Source organism: Papio anubis, chromosome 19 (assembly GCF_008728515.1).
Source record: "Papio anubis isolate 15944 chromosome 19, Panubis1.0, whole genome shotgun sequence".
In the NCBI taxonomy this organism is placed as follows: domain Eukaryota; kingdom Metazoa; phylum Chordata; class Mammalia; order Primates; family Cercopithecidae; genus Papio; species Papio anubis.
In genome coordinates this window covers 27,007,605-27,026,187 of record NC_044994.1, presented here as the reverse complement: position 1 = coordinate 27,026,187, position 18,583 = coordinate 27,007,605, and the positions used below count along the sequence as shown (strand labels likewise).

Sequence of the window (18,583 nt, the reverse complement as noted above, 5' to 3'; positions counted from 1 at the left end):
AAATAAAAAAAATTCTAAAAATTTCTTTGAAATAAATGAAAACAGACATGCAACATACCAAAATCTCTGGGATCCAGCACATGCAGTGTTAGGAGGAAAGTTTATAGTGCTAAATGCCTACCTCAAAAAGAAAGACCTTCATCATACCAAAGGGAAGCAGAGAAGCAAGAACAAACCCCAAAGCTAGCAGAAGAAAATAAATAATTAAAATCTAGCAGAACTGAATAAAATTGAGACCAAAAAATCTATATAAAGAATCAGTGAAACCCAAAGGTGGTTCTTTGAAAAGATAAACAAGATCAATAGCTGTTAGCTATATTAACACAGAAAAAAAGAGAGAAGATCAAAATAAGTACAATTGGAAGTGACAAACGTGACATTACAACTGATCCCAGAGAAATACAAAAGATCCTCAGAGGCCATTATGAACATCTCTATGCACACAACCTAGAAAATCTAGAGGAAATGGATAAATTCCTGGAAATACACAGTCTCCCAAGATTGAATCTGGAAGAAATTGAAACTATCAACAAGTAAACAGATAAGCTACAGCATGGGAGAAAATATTGACAAACTATGCATCCAACAAGGTCTAATATCCAGAGTCTATGAGGAACTTAAACAACGGAACAAGCAAAAAACAAATAACCTCATCAAAAAATGGGCAAAAACATGAATAGACACTGCTTAAAAGAAGACATACAAGTGGCAAACAAACTTATGAAAAATACTCCACATCACTAATTAGAGAAATGCAAATCAAAACCACAGATGCCCTCTCACACCAATCAAAATAGATATTATTAAAATGTTAACGAACAGCAGATGCTGACAAGGACATCGAGAAAAGGGAATGCTTATACATAGTTGGTGGGAATGTAAATTAGTTCAGCCACTGTGAAAGCAGTCTGTAGATTTCTCAAAGAATTTAAACAGAACTACCATTCAACCCAGCTATCCCATCACTGGAGATATGTATACATATCAAAGGAAAATAAATCATTCTACCAAAAAGACACATACACTTGTACCTTCATTGCAGCACTATTTACAACAGCAAAGACATGGAATCTACCTACGAGTCTATCCACAGTGGATTGGGTAAAGAAAATGTGGTACATATATACCATAAAATACTGTGCAGCCATAAAAATGAATGAAATCATGTCCCTTACAGCAACAGAGATGCAGCTGGAGGCGATTATCCTGGGCAAATTAACACAGATATAGAAAACCAATACCACATATTCTCATAAGTGGGAAGTGAACATTGGGTACTTATGGACATAAAGATGGTAACAATAGAAACCGGGGACTACTAGAGTGCAGAAGGAAGGGGGCAAGGGTTGAAAAGCTAATGGGTACTTTGCTTAGTACCCAAGTGGCCCGATCAGTTATACCCCAAATGTCAGCATCATGCAATATACCCAGGTAATAAACCTGCACGTGTACCCCATGAATCTAAAATAAAAGTAGAAATGTAAAAAATGGCATTTGATTTTAGTGTTTCCGCAATTTATTGGGGTTTGTTCTGAATTTTTGTTCATGGTCTGACAACTGTAGAAAGGAAAAAATTCTTCCCAACCAGGGCTTAAAGGCAAAAATACACACACACACACACACACACACGCACGCACACACGCACATACGCACACCCCCCACTGCCACCCCTACACACACCCACCAACTGTGTAAAATTATGTGAATGAGGACTATAAGGAAAATAAAACGTGATTTATTAGGGTAGATAACAAATTTGCATTCACACCCACTTGGGTCCTAATCTTGGCTCTACCACTTACTAGCTATATGTGTTGAACAAGTCAGTAACCTCTCTGAAAAAATGTCCTCATTTGTAAAAAGCATCAACAAAGTTTCATGTAGAACATATGAGGATAAGTTGCTAGCAGAGTATCTGGTACACAGTAGGCATCAAATAAAGTTTATGCTCCCACATATTTTCCCTCTGTATACAGGGGTCTGGTGTTCAGGTATTACACAGTTTAGGTAGAAATGAAGGTGAATCCACCTTGGCTTGGTGGATTGTTTACAGGCCTTGCTCCTTCCCCTGTACTCACCTTCACCAGATCCAGAATCCCTAGGCTATCACCAACTTGTTAATGGCAGGACTTGTTCTTTTTAGTGACTCTCTGGCCAGGAAAGTAAAGTCAGAAAGTGAAGTGGGGTAGAGGAAACACATTTCTTGATTAGGGGTCTCAATATATACAAACATTCCAGGCACTGACCTGTGAGACAGCAGTAGCATTCTTTCCACATACCACAGCCTACTTGTACAGAACATTTTGATAAGACATGTCAACCTCAGAGCAATTTTAGTGACATTTTTGCTAGCAAAAATGACTATTACTTAACTAGATCCTGGTACTCTATGCAAAAGGCAAAAATCTATGGCAATGTACAACATGATAAAGATGCACTAAGCAGAGGGCAGTTGTATTTCTATATGCAACACAGTGCTTGTCCCTGGGACCACAGTACCCTTAAAGGGAATACAAGTTTGTGAGGGTGGACTGTAACACCATCAAACTACTCAGTAAGTTGTTCAAAGTTTCACTCAGATCAATGATCAATTGATAACTAAGGTTGGTTCCCAATAATCTCTGTAGTCAACAGAGGTCTCTGGAGAGTTAATTACAATCTCTGTACCAATAACAAACTCATTATAAACCAAACAATTTGGAACTCTTAACCCAGTCATTTGGCTCTTACAAATTTTAAAGAGAAAGAAGTAAAGCATTAGTCCATTTAAAAATAGATTTATTACTCTCATGATCAATTTTCATGTTTCCCCAAAGAAAAGCTTTTATACAATTTTTAATTTTTATCTGCCAGGTATATATGCCTCATATAGACTGCCGAGACCTGCTGGGACTAAAAAGAAAAAAATATCACCCTGCCTAGAAGACCAGCACAACAATCAACTGATGGCCTCCAAACCCAGTGGGTCTCAAGGCTTCTAAATCACCCTGCTGTTTCCCTAGTTTGGATTCCGTCATTATTCATAAACCAGATGTTTCAATACTTTTTCAGTGTCCTTATATCTCTGACCCTACCATCTTCACCTCCCTCAGCAGATGGCCTTGCATCTGACTTTACAGAAGGTATTGAAACCATTAGACCAGAATTTAACTTTTCTGTTCCCAAACCTACATATTTACCCAAAGGACAGCCATCTTATTTGGATTCTTGCTTGTTGCAATAAAGGGCTATGTCCTCCCCCCTTGCCTCCCGCCTTCTCAAAGCCCTGGTATATTTAAATCAGAAAGTAAATCATTACGTCAAAGAGACCTCTGCACCCCCATGTTTATTGAGGCATTGTTTACAATAGTCAAGATATTAAATCAACCTAGATGTCCAATAACAGATGAATGAATAAAGAAAATGTAGTATATGCACACAATGCCATGAAAAAGAAAAAAAAATCCTGTCTTTCACAGCCGCATGGATGGTCATTATATTAAGTGACATAAACCAGGAACAGAAAGTTCAACACTGCATATTCTCACTAATACACGGGATTTCATAGAAGTAAAAAGTAGAAGAGAGGATACTAGAGGCTGGCAAGGGTAGGGGGAAGGAGAGGATAGAGAGATTTGTTAAAGGATACAAAATTACAGCTAGATAGGAGGAATAGATTCTAGTGTCCTCTACCACTGTAGGTTGACTATTGTTGACAATAACATGTAGTTTCAAATAGCTAGAATGAAAACATTAAATGTTCCTAACAGAAAGAAATGATAAACGTTTGACATGATGGATATGTTGAGTACCCTGATATAATTATTTACATTACACAGATCAAAACATTGCTATGTACCCCATGAATATGTACAAGTACTATTTGTCAATTAATAAAATTAAAAAGCTCTGGTTTATAATTTTCTACCAGCTTCTCCTAGGCCCTGCCCACTGGCTCCCTCCAGGCAGCGTTTAAATCACTCAGGTCTCTTCTACCTTAAATCAACAGTTCTTCCCCACAGATCCTGATTTCTATCTCCATCTTTATAGTCAGTATCTTAAGGGTTATCTAAACCTGCCCTTTCCACTTTCTCAATTTCTCCCTCACTCCTCAACTTCTTGCATCTAGCTCCCATTCTGATCATGCCATTGAAATTATTCTCGCCAAGATCACTAACAACCTCTTTGTTGCTAAAGCAATAGGCATTTTTAGTTTTTATTATTTTATATAAGTTTTATGGGCATTTGGGTGTCCCGACCCTGCTCATTCTTGAAATAGTATTTTCCCTTGGCTTCCATGATAGCATACTCAACTGGTCTTTCTCCTGTGATTCTGGCTAATCTTCATCTCTCTCACTTTCAAATTGTGGTAAAATGCATACAACAAAATTTTACCAGTTTAACAATTTTTAAATGTACAGTTTGGTGGCATTACATATATTAACATTCTTGTTCAACCATCACCACTATCATTCTCCAGAATGTTTTCATTCCGCTAAACTGAAACTCTATTGCTATTAAACACTAACTCTCTATTTCCCCCTCCTCTCAGCCCCTGGCAACCACCATTCCACTTTCTGTCTCCATGAATTTGACTACTCTAGATAGCTCACATAAGTGGAATCATACAATATTTGTCTTTTTGTGACTGGTGTCTTTCACTTAATGCATTGGCCTCAAGATTCACCCATGTTGTAGCATGAGTCAGAATTTCCTATCTATGGCTGAGCAATATTCCATTGTATGTATATACCCCATTTTGTTTATCCATTCATCTCTCAATGGACACTTGGGTTGTTTCCACCTTTGGCGACTGTGAATGCTGCTGCTGTGAACACAGGTGTTCTCTCTCTTTCTCTTAATCTACTTTTTAATTATTGGTGATTTTCAAGGTTCTACTCTGGCCTCTCTTTCTCATTCTATACTCTCTCGGGCAATTTTATCTATACTTGTGGCTTACTGCTTACATGCTGGTGACTCTCAAAGCTGTAATTCATTTCTTTTTCTTCTAAGGTTCAGGTCTCAAATCCATATATATATAAAGATATCTATATCCATATTTTTTTTAATGTCACAGACACCCTAAGCTCAACATGAGCAATACTGAGCTTCTGTTTCTTGTCCTCACATTTACAGTGTGTCCTGTCTCAGTAAATAACACTCACCAAAGTCCCCACTTACTCATGCCAGACACTGGGCACTATCTTCTGCCAACCACAGCACTGCCACTTATGGAGCTCCCAGGGATCTCACTGTACCCCAAGATCTTTAGGTGACTACTTCTCACTTTGCCATCCCTTAAGAGGGTCCTTAAAGATCAATGTGTTCTCCTCTAGAAAATCCCTCTCCATTACTTCCCCCTACATAAAATAGCACCTCCTCAGGCGCTATTCCTGTCGCCCTTTCTTTACTTTTCTTCACAGTACTGAAACAGCATTTAACACATAGTAAGCACTCAATATGCATTTGCTGGATGAATGAATAACTCCTTGACGTCTTCCTTCCCCAATCCTTTCTATAGGTTGGTGCAAAAGTAACAGTGGTTTTTTTCCACTTTTTTTTTGCCACCTAAATTGTACTTAAATCCACCCATTAACCTCTACCCCAGCTGTCACCACTATAGCCAGATGCTAATCATCTTCCACCTGGTCTCTCTAATCAGGTCCCTTCCTGATCTTTCCTTTACACAGCCATCAGAGTGACCATTCTAAGACATAAAACAGGTAGTTTTACTTCTACGCTTAAAGGACTTCAACATCTCTTACAATACAACCCAGGGTTCTTCTTTAGCCTGGCAAGGCCCTTCCTGATCTGTCTATCTGTCCAGTCTTACCTGTCGCTATTCCCTCAATGCTCCAGCTCATTACTGAACTTCTTTCAATTTCATTAATACGCCAAATGCTTCTCTTATTTTCCCTCCAGATCTTTGAAGCTGCTCCTCTTTCTTCCCAAACAATTTCCCTTTCTCTGAAGTCCCCTCTCCCCAACACTGGGCTAGTTCTTCCTTTTCCTTCGGGTCTCAGATGAGATGCCACTGAACTTGGAAGCCTTGTCTGACCTCTGCACACCAGTTCTGGCTTAGCTGTTGCTGCTGAGGACTCCCAAGGCAACCTGTACTTCACCCATCACAGCACTCAGCACTCTGGAATGGAACTGCCTATTTCATTAACATTCCAGTGGGCCATATCTCCATCAGGGCTGAGAACCCTGACTGTCTCACGTAAAATCTACCCTCTGCCTCCGAACAGTGATGGAGCCGTGGCAGAAGCCTAGAAGCTTAATTAATACTTGATACATAATGCTTTTAAAAAAATTTGCTTGAGACATTTCAAACATCCAGAAAAGTAAAAAACATCTTATAATAGTATAACAGACCTTCATACCCACCAGCTATATTTAGCAATTGTTAATATTTAGCCATATTTTCTTTATCTAATCGTCTACCTCTGTATATTTATTTGACACAATATTTAAGATAAAACACAGAGAAAATGAGTGAATGTTTAAGTCTTACCAACACATCCGTAGAACATGTAAGATAAGCTACTGAAGAAATGGAGGAAAAGGAACCATAAAGAAAATCCTCTAAACCTCTAATTAAGCCTAGTTAAGTAAAATTCAGAAATGAGACTGTTAATCTCTGCATCACAGTTTATAAATGTACCCTCATTCCATCATTTAATTCTCAGAAGTCTTATAAGGCAACTTGATTAATAAACAAGAGGAACCCCATGAAGAACCTGTAGCTCTAGGAGGGAAGGGGAAAGAAAATCAATATTTCAATATTTTCTCAGTGTCCATTATGCACCCAACAATTATGTTACCTCTAATTATTCCTACAACAAACAACATGTATTATATCTCTACTTTGAAGACGAAAATGGAGCTTAGTGAGGTCAAGCTATTTGTCCAGCTCACAAGTGGTAAGATCATGGCTCACTTTAGCCTTGAACTCTTGGATTCAAAGGATCTGCCTGCTTCAGCCTTCTGAATAGCTGCAACTACAGACATGTGCCACCACACTGGCTAATTGTTTTTACTTTTTACTTTTTTTCTTTGTAGAGACATGAGGTCTCGCTATATTGCCCAGGCTGGTCTTGAACCCCTGGCCTCAAGTGATCCTCCAGCGTCAGACTCCAAAAGTGTTGGGATTACAGTCATGATCCACCATATCTGGCCTAAATAAAATTTTAGTTAAACATTATAAATTAAAAATTTTTTTACTGTGGTATGAGATAGGTAAAAATTATCTGATTGCTTTTATGTATACAAGGGATGCTTAGGTTAATCTAGTCCTAATTCTTACTACCTCTATGGTATAGATGAGGCAGGGCTAATTAAAGAAGTGACCATAGAACAAGAAGAATCAGAAGCGAAGGTTCTGGTGCTGTGGTAATGCCACTGTCTAACCCTAGAAAAGTCACTCAACCTCTCCTCACTTAAGAACGTTCATCTGTAAAACGAGATTTTGGATTAGATTATCAATGAGGTTCCTTCCAGCTGTTTTAAAGACAAAACACAAATGAAACCTACAATTCTTAGTGATTTACTTCCATCACCATCTGGTGAGGGCCAAGTTGTAGGTCTTACTGATCCCAGGCCTATCCTCTGTGCATTCCCAGTAAATGTACTCACTGGGGGGCCTGTCAGTGCAGGCCAACTTTAATTAGAATGTTGGTCAGTACAAGTGCAATTACAAGAAACTTCAAAACCTTCAAACCTCCAGAAGCAGGTGTCCCACAGATTCTGACACAATAACTGATGATGAAGGCTATGCCTTTCAAAAAAGAAGCCATGGAAAAGTTTCATTCCAGAGGAAACCAGCATTCATCCCTAACCCTGTGAATCCTCTGCCAGGCAAACTAGCCTGCTTACCACCCTTATACTGATTTTTTAAAAAAAGATTCTTTACTCCATTAGATAGTATGCTTTAAGAGCTCTGCCTTGGTCACCTCTATATACCTAGCTTTTACCATAATACTTGGCATAGAGTTGGTGATCAATACATGTTTATGGAATTGATAGCTAACCTCACGATCCCTGAGTATTCCAAACCAACTGACCCTCATGGCTCAGCTCAGATGTCATCTCTACCTCCCCCTCCCCAAACTCCCGTTATATTATAACTGTATTTCTCCTATGGTACATCTCATTTTCTTATTATAAGACTCAGATAAGATACCTGAGTCTTATACATCATGAGGTATAAAGTACAAGCATGTTGTGGGTGGTGCAGGAACAGATTTGGATGAGAAACAAGAAGTGACACCCAGTAAAGGAATCTCAGGAACCACTTAATAGCAGATAGGATCACTCACTCGAGGAAATGATCAATACAGCTTTCCCTAGGGGATTGGTTTCAGAACCTTCCTTCCCCCACAAGAATCCATTCATGCTCAAGTCCCCCAATTGGCCCACTGAATCAAGCGATATGAAAAGCTGGCTGTCCATGGGTTTCACATATTATGAATACTGTATTTTCAGTTCACTTTTGGTTGCATATTTGGAATCCATGGATATGGAGGTTTGACGGACACGAAAAACGGTGGTGCAAACCCAGCTCAAACCTATACACCATAACAACTGTACTGCCCTGAAAGGGATAAATAAAGGAGGGTGCAACCCAGAAGGGATATAGAGGAGTGAGGAGATCACTGATACGTCTCCTTTGGTTCTTTGCCATTTCCGACCACCTTAACCCATTTCTGTTATCTATCAGGGATGTGTAAATAATGGTCTACAGGCCAAGTGTAGTCCATTTTTTTTTTTTTTTTTTTTTGTAAATAGCTTTACCGAACACAGCCAGGGCTTTTTTTTTTTGAGACCGAGTCTGCCTGCCCACCGAGACAGTGCAGTGGTGCAATCTTGACTCAGCTCTCCCACGCCACCTCCCTGCCTCAGCCTTCCGAGTAGCTGGACTACAGGCTCCTGCCACCACGCCCAGCTAATTTTTTTTGTATTTTTAGTAGAGACGGGGTTTCACCATGTTAGCCAGGATGGTCTCAATCTCCTGACCTTGTGATCCGCCCACATCGGCCTTCCAAAGTGCTGGGATTACAGGCGTGAGCCACGGCGCCTGGACAAGGCCATTTCTTTATGTATTATCTTTGGCTATTTTCACACTACAATGAGTTGAACAGTTGTGACTAACACTTATATGACCAGCAAGGCAAAAATATTTACAATTTGGCTCTTTAAATACACGTTTGTCCCATACCCCCATATATAAGGAGATTTATAAAGCGACACCCTATTTAGGTAATGGGCCACCTTTTCTTATTACTTTCTCTTCACCACCCTGCAAGATAGGATGATCATATAATTTATCATCCAAAATGAAATGTTTGGAGGGTGAAAGGGGGTGCTACCTAGGCTATTTTCCAGGAATACAGAATTGAATCAGGACTGTCCCAGACAGACCCCACATATGGACCATCTGCTGTAAGGGCTAGCAGTACAAGATCAGTTTTCAAAGGGCACTCATGATCTGTGGCTGCAGACACAGAAAGCTTCTACGGTTTCTCTTCCTGGTTCTTCCTATTTCTAATGCCCTCAGGTACCTTTCCACTGACCCCTGTCCCAACTCTGCTCTAGAGCCTGTTCTGGCCCCCGAATATTCCAGCTGTTGGGGCACCATGCAGGGTACCATATCTCCACTTTGTTTGTTTGAGACGGAGTCACGCTCTGTCACCCAAGCTGGAGTGCAGTGGTGCGATCTTGGCTCACTGTAACCTCTGCCTCCTGGGTTCAAGTGATGCTCGCGCCTCAGCCACCCGAGTAGCTGGGACTACAGGCATGTGCCACAACGCCCAGCTAATTTTTATATTTTCAGTAGAGACAAGGTTTTGCCATATTGACCAGAGTGGTCTTGAACTCCTGACCTCAGATGATCCGCCCACCTCAGCCTACAAAAGTGCTCCATATTTCCACCTTCACTAGAGTAAAAGGGGAAAACATCTATTCATCCACACTAAAAAAACTAATTATTCCAAGTCAATACAGTGAATTTTATACCTGCAAATTTTAATATCAAGACAACTTCTTAAAATGCTATTGTCCTTTAAGTAGAAGAATTTCAGTTTCTCTTTGCAAATATTTAAAAAATGACCACCAGTCATAGCATTTATTACAATGAGGCCCCAAAACAAATGTGGTATATTATTCATTGATTTGAGCTTTTAATATTCACCATTACTGTTTGGAGAATCACTGTTTAAGAATGAGGTTTCTAATTTTATCATTCCAGAATTCTTGTAAAAAGAAGAAAACTAATACGCCCCCCACACTGTTTTTTTTTAAGTAAAAATGTTTGATGCTGTAGAGAAATAGGAGTAAAATAAAAGATGTTTGAGCACCTTTGATGAAATATAGGATGTCACACCACACTTTGTGAGACTATTCTGTGTGAACAATAACAGCTTGTAGCTTTGAGACCTCTCTGAATGGCTTTCCAAATATTGCCATCTGGTGGAATTTCCGTTAATTGTTCCTTTGTTCCAAGGGCTCCTGGAGATGACTCTTGAAGGCATTACTTAGAGAGACTTGGAGTACTAGTTGGAAATAACTGAAGGTCAAAATGATTGCATCTCAAAAACAAATCCCAAACTGAAAAAAATGAGGCTTTCTAGGTTCCTCATCTCTGTCACAAGCATGCTCGCATGCTCTCATTCTCTCTCTCTTTCTGCCTCTCAAAGCCAACAGAGTGGCTTCCTTGATTCTTAACATACCAAATAAAAATCATTTATTCATAAATAGCGATGTCATGAGTTCATTTTGACCATATCTTGATATTCTACCGTCCCCACCTATCATAAGATTTTTCAAAATCAAACTTTAATTAATTGGCTAGACCATTTTTAGAGGAATTGCTAATAGCAATTAATTAGCCCTTCGTACCCTTGGGAAATGGAATTTGGCTTGAAAAAATAGTATTTTAAAAGAGTGTATTTACTCAAATATTGGTTTTAATTGTATACTGGAATTTTGAAAATAAATTTGTTACAAGGACAATATTACTACTCACTTTAAATTGATTTTTGAGTAAGGAGTCATGCAACATAATTTATATAAACCTTACCTTGAGCATCCAGGCTTTCTCCCTGTCTGTGGAAATGAACTGTTCCTCTGGGAAACAGGACACTGGGATAGTAAAAATGGAAGGAAAAAGAGAGTGCAAGCATTTAATATCATGAAAATACGGAAGCAAAGAGTTATAATTTAGTTCAGTGGGTGTGGCCAGCAATAGAAAAAAATTAAAGAAAAAATACACGCCAAATATCCAAAAGTCAATCGATCTTACCATATGAAAGAGATTAAGTCAGCCACATAATAGAATTATACTCTCAATCTCTATTATTAGATCAATTCTCACATTGATTAATAGTTGATAAAAACTTAGTATAATGTCACTCCTATGAAAATAATTTTTCTTTTGTTTTTCCCCTTGCCTGATAGTCTGATGTGATGGGAATCATGTTGGCAGATAACCCCAAGAAGCAGTGCCTCTAGTGGGGTATCAAATACCAACATCAATTAAAGTACTGAATTCCCCAAACTTAGGTTTATCCAGGTTTTATATCTAGTATCAACACAGGCTTTTTCTAGTCAAAAAGATTTTTAATTTCGACAGGATAAGCATTATAAACGACTTTAAAAGTGTACGTATCAATAAGCAGTAATTTAGTAATTTACTTTCCTTTTTGAGACTCAGTCTCGCTCCATCGCCCAGGCTGGAGTGCAGTGGCGCGATCTCGGCTCGCTGCAAGCTGCGCCTCCCGGGTTTATGCCATTCTCCTGCCTCCGCCTCCCGAGTAGCTGGGACTACAGGCGCCTGACACCACGCCCGGCTAATTTTTTTGTATTTTTAGTAGAGACGGATTTTCACCGTGTGTTAGCCAGGATGGTCTGGATCTCCTGACCTCGTGATCTGCCCGCCTTGGCCTTCCAAAGTGCTGGGATTACAGGCATAAACCACCGTGCCCGGCCAATTTACTTTCTTTATATGAATTAGCTATTTATTTTCAAAACATGCTTTGACTAAATGAGGCAGTAAGACAGGAAACTGATGAGGGACAAATCCAATTCTGGAGGCTGAGAAATGCATGAGCTTTGAGTTTGCTTTGAGAGTCCAGTGTTTGGGGAATGAATGGTTACGGAGAAGGTTGCTATGGTTCAGTGGAATGCTGCTATAAATCACCTGACATGCATATACGTGTAAGCCTTAACTCTCTTCCCCACTTTCCACCTAAGCCCTACATTGCTCTTCTGTGTTTTCTATGACCATTTCAGAAATGACTTAGGTGTTTATTTAGCTTAAAATCAATTGTGTAAAAATAAAATATTTGTGATAGATCCAACACGATGTGATTATCCCCAGACATAGTTCTGGAGATGCTGCTGTTAGAATTTTTTTTTTTTTTTATTAAAAGGGAGAAGGTAGGTATTTTATAGTTTTTCTCTAAGGGAAAAAGGAGATGGTTAAAAAAAGGCAAAGAACAAAATGGCAAGTGTCAAGAGAATAAAAGTAAAGGTGACAGCTGAATTGTTATACTACTCAGTGAAGGATTTCAAAAATAATTAATAAACTTGGGCTTGTTTAAAAATCAGAAAACTTAACATGAATAGTGTACCTAAATAGTGTCAATAACTAAATTTAGGTATATTGACTACAATCTAAGTTTTTTCCTTCAGATACAATAAGTTGAATTTCCTTACATATTTTGCAGCAGAATTTAATTTTATGATTACTTTATATCTTTCTATAATTTAATGATAGTTGATAAACCTAAAATTCAGATTTTAACAATATGGGTTCCCATCCATGTCAGTTTCTATTCTTAAGTCCTTCAATTTTCCAGAAATTTGAACTGAATCAGAATGAAGTTTTCATTTATCTACTTTATTTAATTGTACCTAGTAGCTGTGCAAGCCACTGGCCACCAAGCTACGGAGCAGGAACGTAAGGTTTCTAGTTTATCTATAAAGCAGATAATTAGCCCTTAGAAAATTCAGAATTGTCTGTATACAACTGGTCTGTTTCTATTTTCTGACAATGGTCGGTTGCTAATTTTTCAGCATCCACAATGGATCAGTTTGGAGAAGAATGACATTATTTATTGAAAACCTTATGCACCAGTCATTTCACATATTTTATCTAATTTAATCCTCAAAACCGTCTTATTGTAAATGAAGAAACTGAGGCTCAGAGTAGTGGGGCAATTTGCCCAGTATCATGCAGCTAGAAAGGGATAGATTTTTAATTGAGTCTGGCAGACCAGTAACTATCTCCTTTCTCTTTCATCTGTGTGTCCACACTAAAATACCTTAATAGCAGTCATTTGACGTAGATTAGAAATACCTGGAGAGCTTTCACTCCACCATCATAAGTCCAGGACCTAGCATATGGTAGGTGCTCAAGAAGGCCCAGTCTTGCAAGGATAGAGGTCTAGCCTTCCCATGCAGCCTTTGCTAGTGGGGATAGGAGTGAGGCAAAGCTTGCTCCTGTTGTGTTTGGCAGGAGTAGAGCTCTTAGTGTCTGCAAGTCTCACATTTTACATAAAAACAAACTCAAAATGGATCATGGCATAAATGTAAAATGTAAGACTACAAAACTCGTAGAAAAAACAAAAAGCAGGAGAAAATCTTTAGGACTGGGGCTGGCAAAGTGTTCTCAACCTTGACACCAAAAACACAAGCTGTAAGAGGAAACATTGGTAAATTGGACTTCATCAAAGTTAAAAACTTTTGCCCATGTGAAGAGGATATAAATACAAGATATAAACTAGGAGAAAATATTTGCAAGCCCAATATCTGACAAAGAACTAGTGTCTAAAATAAAGAACTCTCAAAATGCAACCAAATAACCAACTTAGTTGGAAAATGGGAAAAAGATATGAACAGACATTTAACTGAAGAGGATATAGATATATAGAGAGCAAATAATATTAAATGATATGCAACATTATGAGCCTATAGATAAAAGAAAATTAAAACTACATGAGACATCACAACATACCTATCAGAATGGCTAAAATAAAAAATAGCGACAACACCAAATGTTGGCGAGGGTTTGAAGAAACTAGATCACTCATATATTGCTTGTGAGAATGTAAAATGGTAGAGCTACTGTGGAAAACAGTTTTGTAGTTTTAAAAGTTAAACATGCAACTACCATATCACCCAGCAATTGCTCACTTTGGCATATACCCCAGAGAAATGAAAACTTGTGTATAGCAGCTTTATACTTAGTAGCCCCAAACTGGAAACCACCCAGATATCTTTCAACAGGTTAATGGTTAAACAAACTGTGCTACATCCAAACTTCAGAACACTACCCAGCAATAAGAAGGAACCAACTATTGACAGAAAGTAACAACCGGAATGAATCTCCAGAGAATTAGGTTGCGTGAAAAAAGAAAGTCCCCAAAAGCTATATACGGCATAAGTCCATTTATCTAACATTTTTAAAATGGGAAAGAAATGGAGCACAGATTAGTGGTTGCCTAATCTAAGAGGAGAGGGTGAGGGCTGGAGGGAAATGAGTATGATTATAAAAGGCAACACAAATGTTTTTGTGGTGATGGAAATGTTCTGAACCTTGATTGCATGGACATCATATTCTGGTTGTGACATTGTGCTATAAGTTTGCAAGATGCTACCACGGCAGATTGGATAAAGAATATATGGGATCTCTCTATATTATTTCTTACAACTACATCTTAAGGTACAGTTATCTCAAAATATATATATTTTTAAAATCAGGTATTTGGACAGGAACTAGAATTGAGCAAGATACCTCAGTTTTATTTTCTTACCTTTTCAAAGAAAAGCAAAAGCCCCAAAGCAGTGGGCAAGCTGGATCAGGAGTTTGCTCCATTTTGCACAGATCCAAGAAAAAAAATAACTCACCCACTAACTTAGCATTCAGAAACCACTGCCAGTGTTTTGCTATCCAATCTTGCCTATGTTGGAATTTTCTTTGCTGTTATTCCCCTTTCTCCCTCATGTACTTTCTCAATCCACTAAAATTCATAATACACATATTCAAAACCAGAAGTGAGTTTGAAATAGCAGCTTGATACATCATGTATCTTTTTTTTTTTTGAGACAGAGTCTTGCTCTGTCACCCAGGCTGTAGTGCAGTGGCTCCATCTCTGCTGACTGCCACTTCCGTCTCCTGGGTTCAAGCGATTCTCGTGCCTTAACCTCCCGAGAAGCTGGGATTACAGGCATGTGCCACCACACCAGACTAATTTTTGTATTTTTTAGTAGTGATGTGGTTTTGCCACGTTGGCCAGGTTGATCTTGAACTCTTGGCCTCAAGTGAGGCTGCCTGCCTTGGTATCCTAAAGTGCTGAGATTACAAGTGTGAGCCATGGCATCCAGCCAATACATCCTGTATTTTTTAACGGATCTTTCATACCCTTAAGTTCACACTATCTAGGAATTTTCAAAATCTTACAAAATGTCCACATCTTATTTGCGTAGAAATGGAATATTTAACATTTATTTTTACAAATGGGGTCTTGCAGTGATGCCCAAGCTAGAGTACAAGAGGCTATTCACAGGCACAATCCCCATGTACTGCACCCTTGACCTCCTGGGCTCAAGCGATCCACCTGCCTCCGGATCGATCTCAAGTCACTGAGACTACAGGTACCTGTATGGAGTAGAATTTTATCCTTTGTGGTACTATTTTATGGATGACAAGGCAGGTGTTCTGTATTCTAAACTGGACCATACACTAAATAACGACAGAACTTTAATCGCCAACACACAGAGGAACTTGCCAAGTCCCCCTTCATGTTTGGAAAGATCACATTGACCTTTATCCTTTCGCCATTCTGGGCCCTGAGCAGCCATAAGCCAGCTGCTTTCTCTGGCTTATGGCTCTGCTTGTTTGTTGGTTTTGTTTTCATTGAAAAGACCAAATATCTTTGTTAGGATAAGAGTCATGACTCTTTAACAAAGCACATTCTCTGTTTCTACAAAGGTCCATTTTCCCCATCCTCTAGAAATGTCAAATCCTCTTTCTTTGACAAACAAATCCAGAATTCCAGCATCCCATGTCCAAGGCACAGCAGCGGAACCTCTATCCTAGCTGGGGAGTCCCCCCATCCTCTGGCAAAGACTGCTACTTTCATGTCTGGCCACAAAAACTACAGGAACATGAAAGATACATCAGAATGAAAAACATGTTTGTAAAAATATTTCAAGTAATGCCATGCCATTGAAAGAAGATTTCATTCTTTCTTCATTGCTATGTGCTTAACCAATGAGGCTTCTGGTCAACACAAGGCTAAAGCATCCTCCTCACAAAGAAACAGCATTACCACCTCCCCAACTGTTCACAGCTTTTCCAAGAAGAGAACAGTACTGGGGCCTGAGCCCAAATTTTCCTCTAGGGAGTTTAGTAAGCTGTCTTTGGATCTCCAGAATAAGCTGCATTCTGAATTCCAAACTCCCCATGGCCACTTTGACATATTGAATGCCTTCAGTTGTAGATCACATTCTTTAGTGTGGGAGGTCCATAGCTTTCTAGGAATAAAGCAGCTTGCAGCATTAGCAGAAGGTCACAGGCCATTAATCCTGAGGTGGAGCTTACTAGATATTAATCTTTCAGAAAGCCCTGCCTCCATGCACTGCCTCAATTAGTGGTCTTGGGTTGGGCTCAGGGCCTTCTCTAGCGGCAGCAGAGGGGAGGCCTAGACTCCCTCCCCTCTCCTGTGCAAATCCCCCAGGGCAAGACTGCCAGGAAGCACAGAGCTGAGCACACATCAGGGAAACCAAAAACCAAACGAGCGTGTCTGGCAAGTAAAGGAGGTCAGATTACACTGAATCTTGGGTTAAGTCTGGTACAATTCATTCTTCTCCTTAAGAAAGACAAACTACCAAATGACCCATATTGTATATTTAAGGACTTCAAAAAAATTATAGCTCACTGCTAAATGGATTTTGGTGGTATATATTAAGAATAGTAATGATGTCATAAACTGATGGTCAATATGATTTAGGTTTCTATAAAAATAAAAGATAATCCCCAGAAAATACCTAAAATGATAGCTACAATAAAATAAAAATTCACTTCTTTTCATATAAATGTAGCCTAGCCCTTTCTTCTTGGAATCATCATTTATCCATCTGCTACTTTCTATGTGAATCAGAATTAAAATATTTTTTAAGATTGCCCTTTCTATTTTAGAATAGAATATTTATAGTGCTCAATGTACAAAAGTAAAATTCTTTCAAAAAAATTACATGAGACAAAACTACATATATGAGAAACAACACATATATTATAGTTCTGTAAAGTGCTTTTATAATTACATTATTTTCACTTATCCTTTTATCCATTTTTAATCAGATATTTTTGAAAATAAAGTCATAAGCATAGAATAGCTCCTCTCCTCATGTGTGCAATTGATGATGAAATGTGGCAGAATGCATGTTACGTGGCAGAATGCATGTTACATGGCAAATTAGCACAGAGAGAGGTTCGATTTCAGGTTCAATTTCAGAGCCCAGGGTTCAAGTTTAGTGTCTGGGTCACAGTGGAAACTAAAGCCCTGCTTTCCATGCTTGCTGTCTTTATAGTCTGTAACTCCTTTGACCATGCAAAGAAGGAACACAGTAACATACTAAGGGTTACATGTGAAATCTAAGTAAGACTTTGACAATAGCAAAAGGGCTGAAAAGACATTGGGTATCAAGGGCTGCTGTGACCTTTTGTGCTGTATTGTGCTCTGTGGAAATCTTTTCAAATTATATTTTAACATTTTTGGCCAAGTCCAGAGTGAGACTCTGTCTTAAAAAAAAAAAAAAAAAAAAAGAATTGCAACTTCGGCCAGTCTTAGTGGCTCACGCCTGTAATCCCAGCACTTAGGGAGGCCAAGTTGGGCGGATCCCCTGAGGTCAAGAGTTCGAGACTAGCTCACCAACACATGATGAAACCCATCTCTAATGGGGTCACAAAAATTAGGCCAGGGCGTGAGGCTCTCACTCTGTAATCCCAGTTAAGCACTTTGGGAGGCCGTGAGGTGGGCGGATCACGAGGTCAGGAGATCTGGCACCTCATCCAGGCTGCCAACACAGTGAAACCCCTCGCCTCTACCAAAATACAAAAAAATTGAAGCCAGGTGTGGTGGCGGGCACCTGTAGTCCCAGCTACTCGGGAGGCTGAGGCAGGAGAATGGCATGAACCTGAGGTGGAGCTTGCAGTGAGCCAAGATTGTGCCATTGCACTCAGGCTCACACAGAGTGAGACTCCTGCCTCAAAAAAAAAAAAAAAAAAAAAAAAAAAAAAAAAAAAAAAAAAAGCTGGTAAAAGTGAGTGAATGGGATTTGTAGAGACCTGTAGGAATGTTTGCATAGCCTCTGTGCATCAGTTTCCTGTTTGAGCCAATGTGAAGACTCCAAGATGCTGATATAACAACAAACAGCCCTGCTCTTGGGGTCCCTGCTATGGGGTCTGCCTTACAAAGGAATCTACTTTCAAAAGGTTTGGGGGCCACATCAATAACTGAATTCCTTGATAGAAAAAAAATCATGCTAAATTCCACTCAACTGGGAAATATCCCAGTGAAGTTGTGGAGCAGATACCCCAGTT

At 39.1% G+C, this 18,583-nt stretch overlaps 1 protein-coding gene across 2 annotated transcripts in view; it reads right to left on the bottom strand.

The window, feature by feature from the left end:
- Positions 1-18,583, bottom strand: part of MAPRE2 (microtubule associated protein RP/EB family member 2) — a 162,451-nt gene that overhangs the window by 123,534 nt on the left and 20,334 nt on the right. For both annotated transcript variants that reach the window (XM_003914295.5, XM_003914296.4), the window contains exon 2: positions 11,057-11,118. Coding sequence is in view for 1 of the 2 variants with exons in the window: in XM_003914296.4 (XP_003914345.1) it covers positions 11,057-11,118 (62 nt within the window). In the remaining variant the exon portion in view is untranslated. The remainder of the gene's footprint in view (positions 1-11,056; positions 11,119-18,583) is intronic.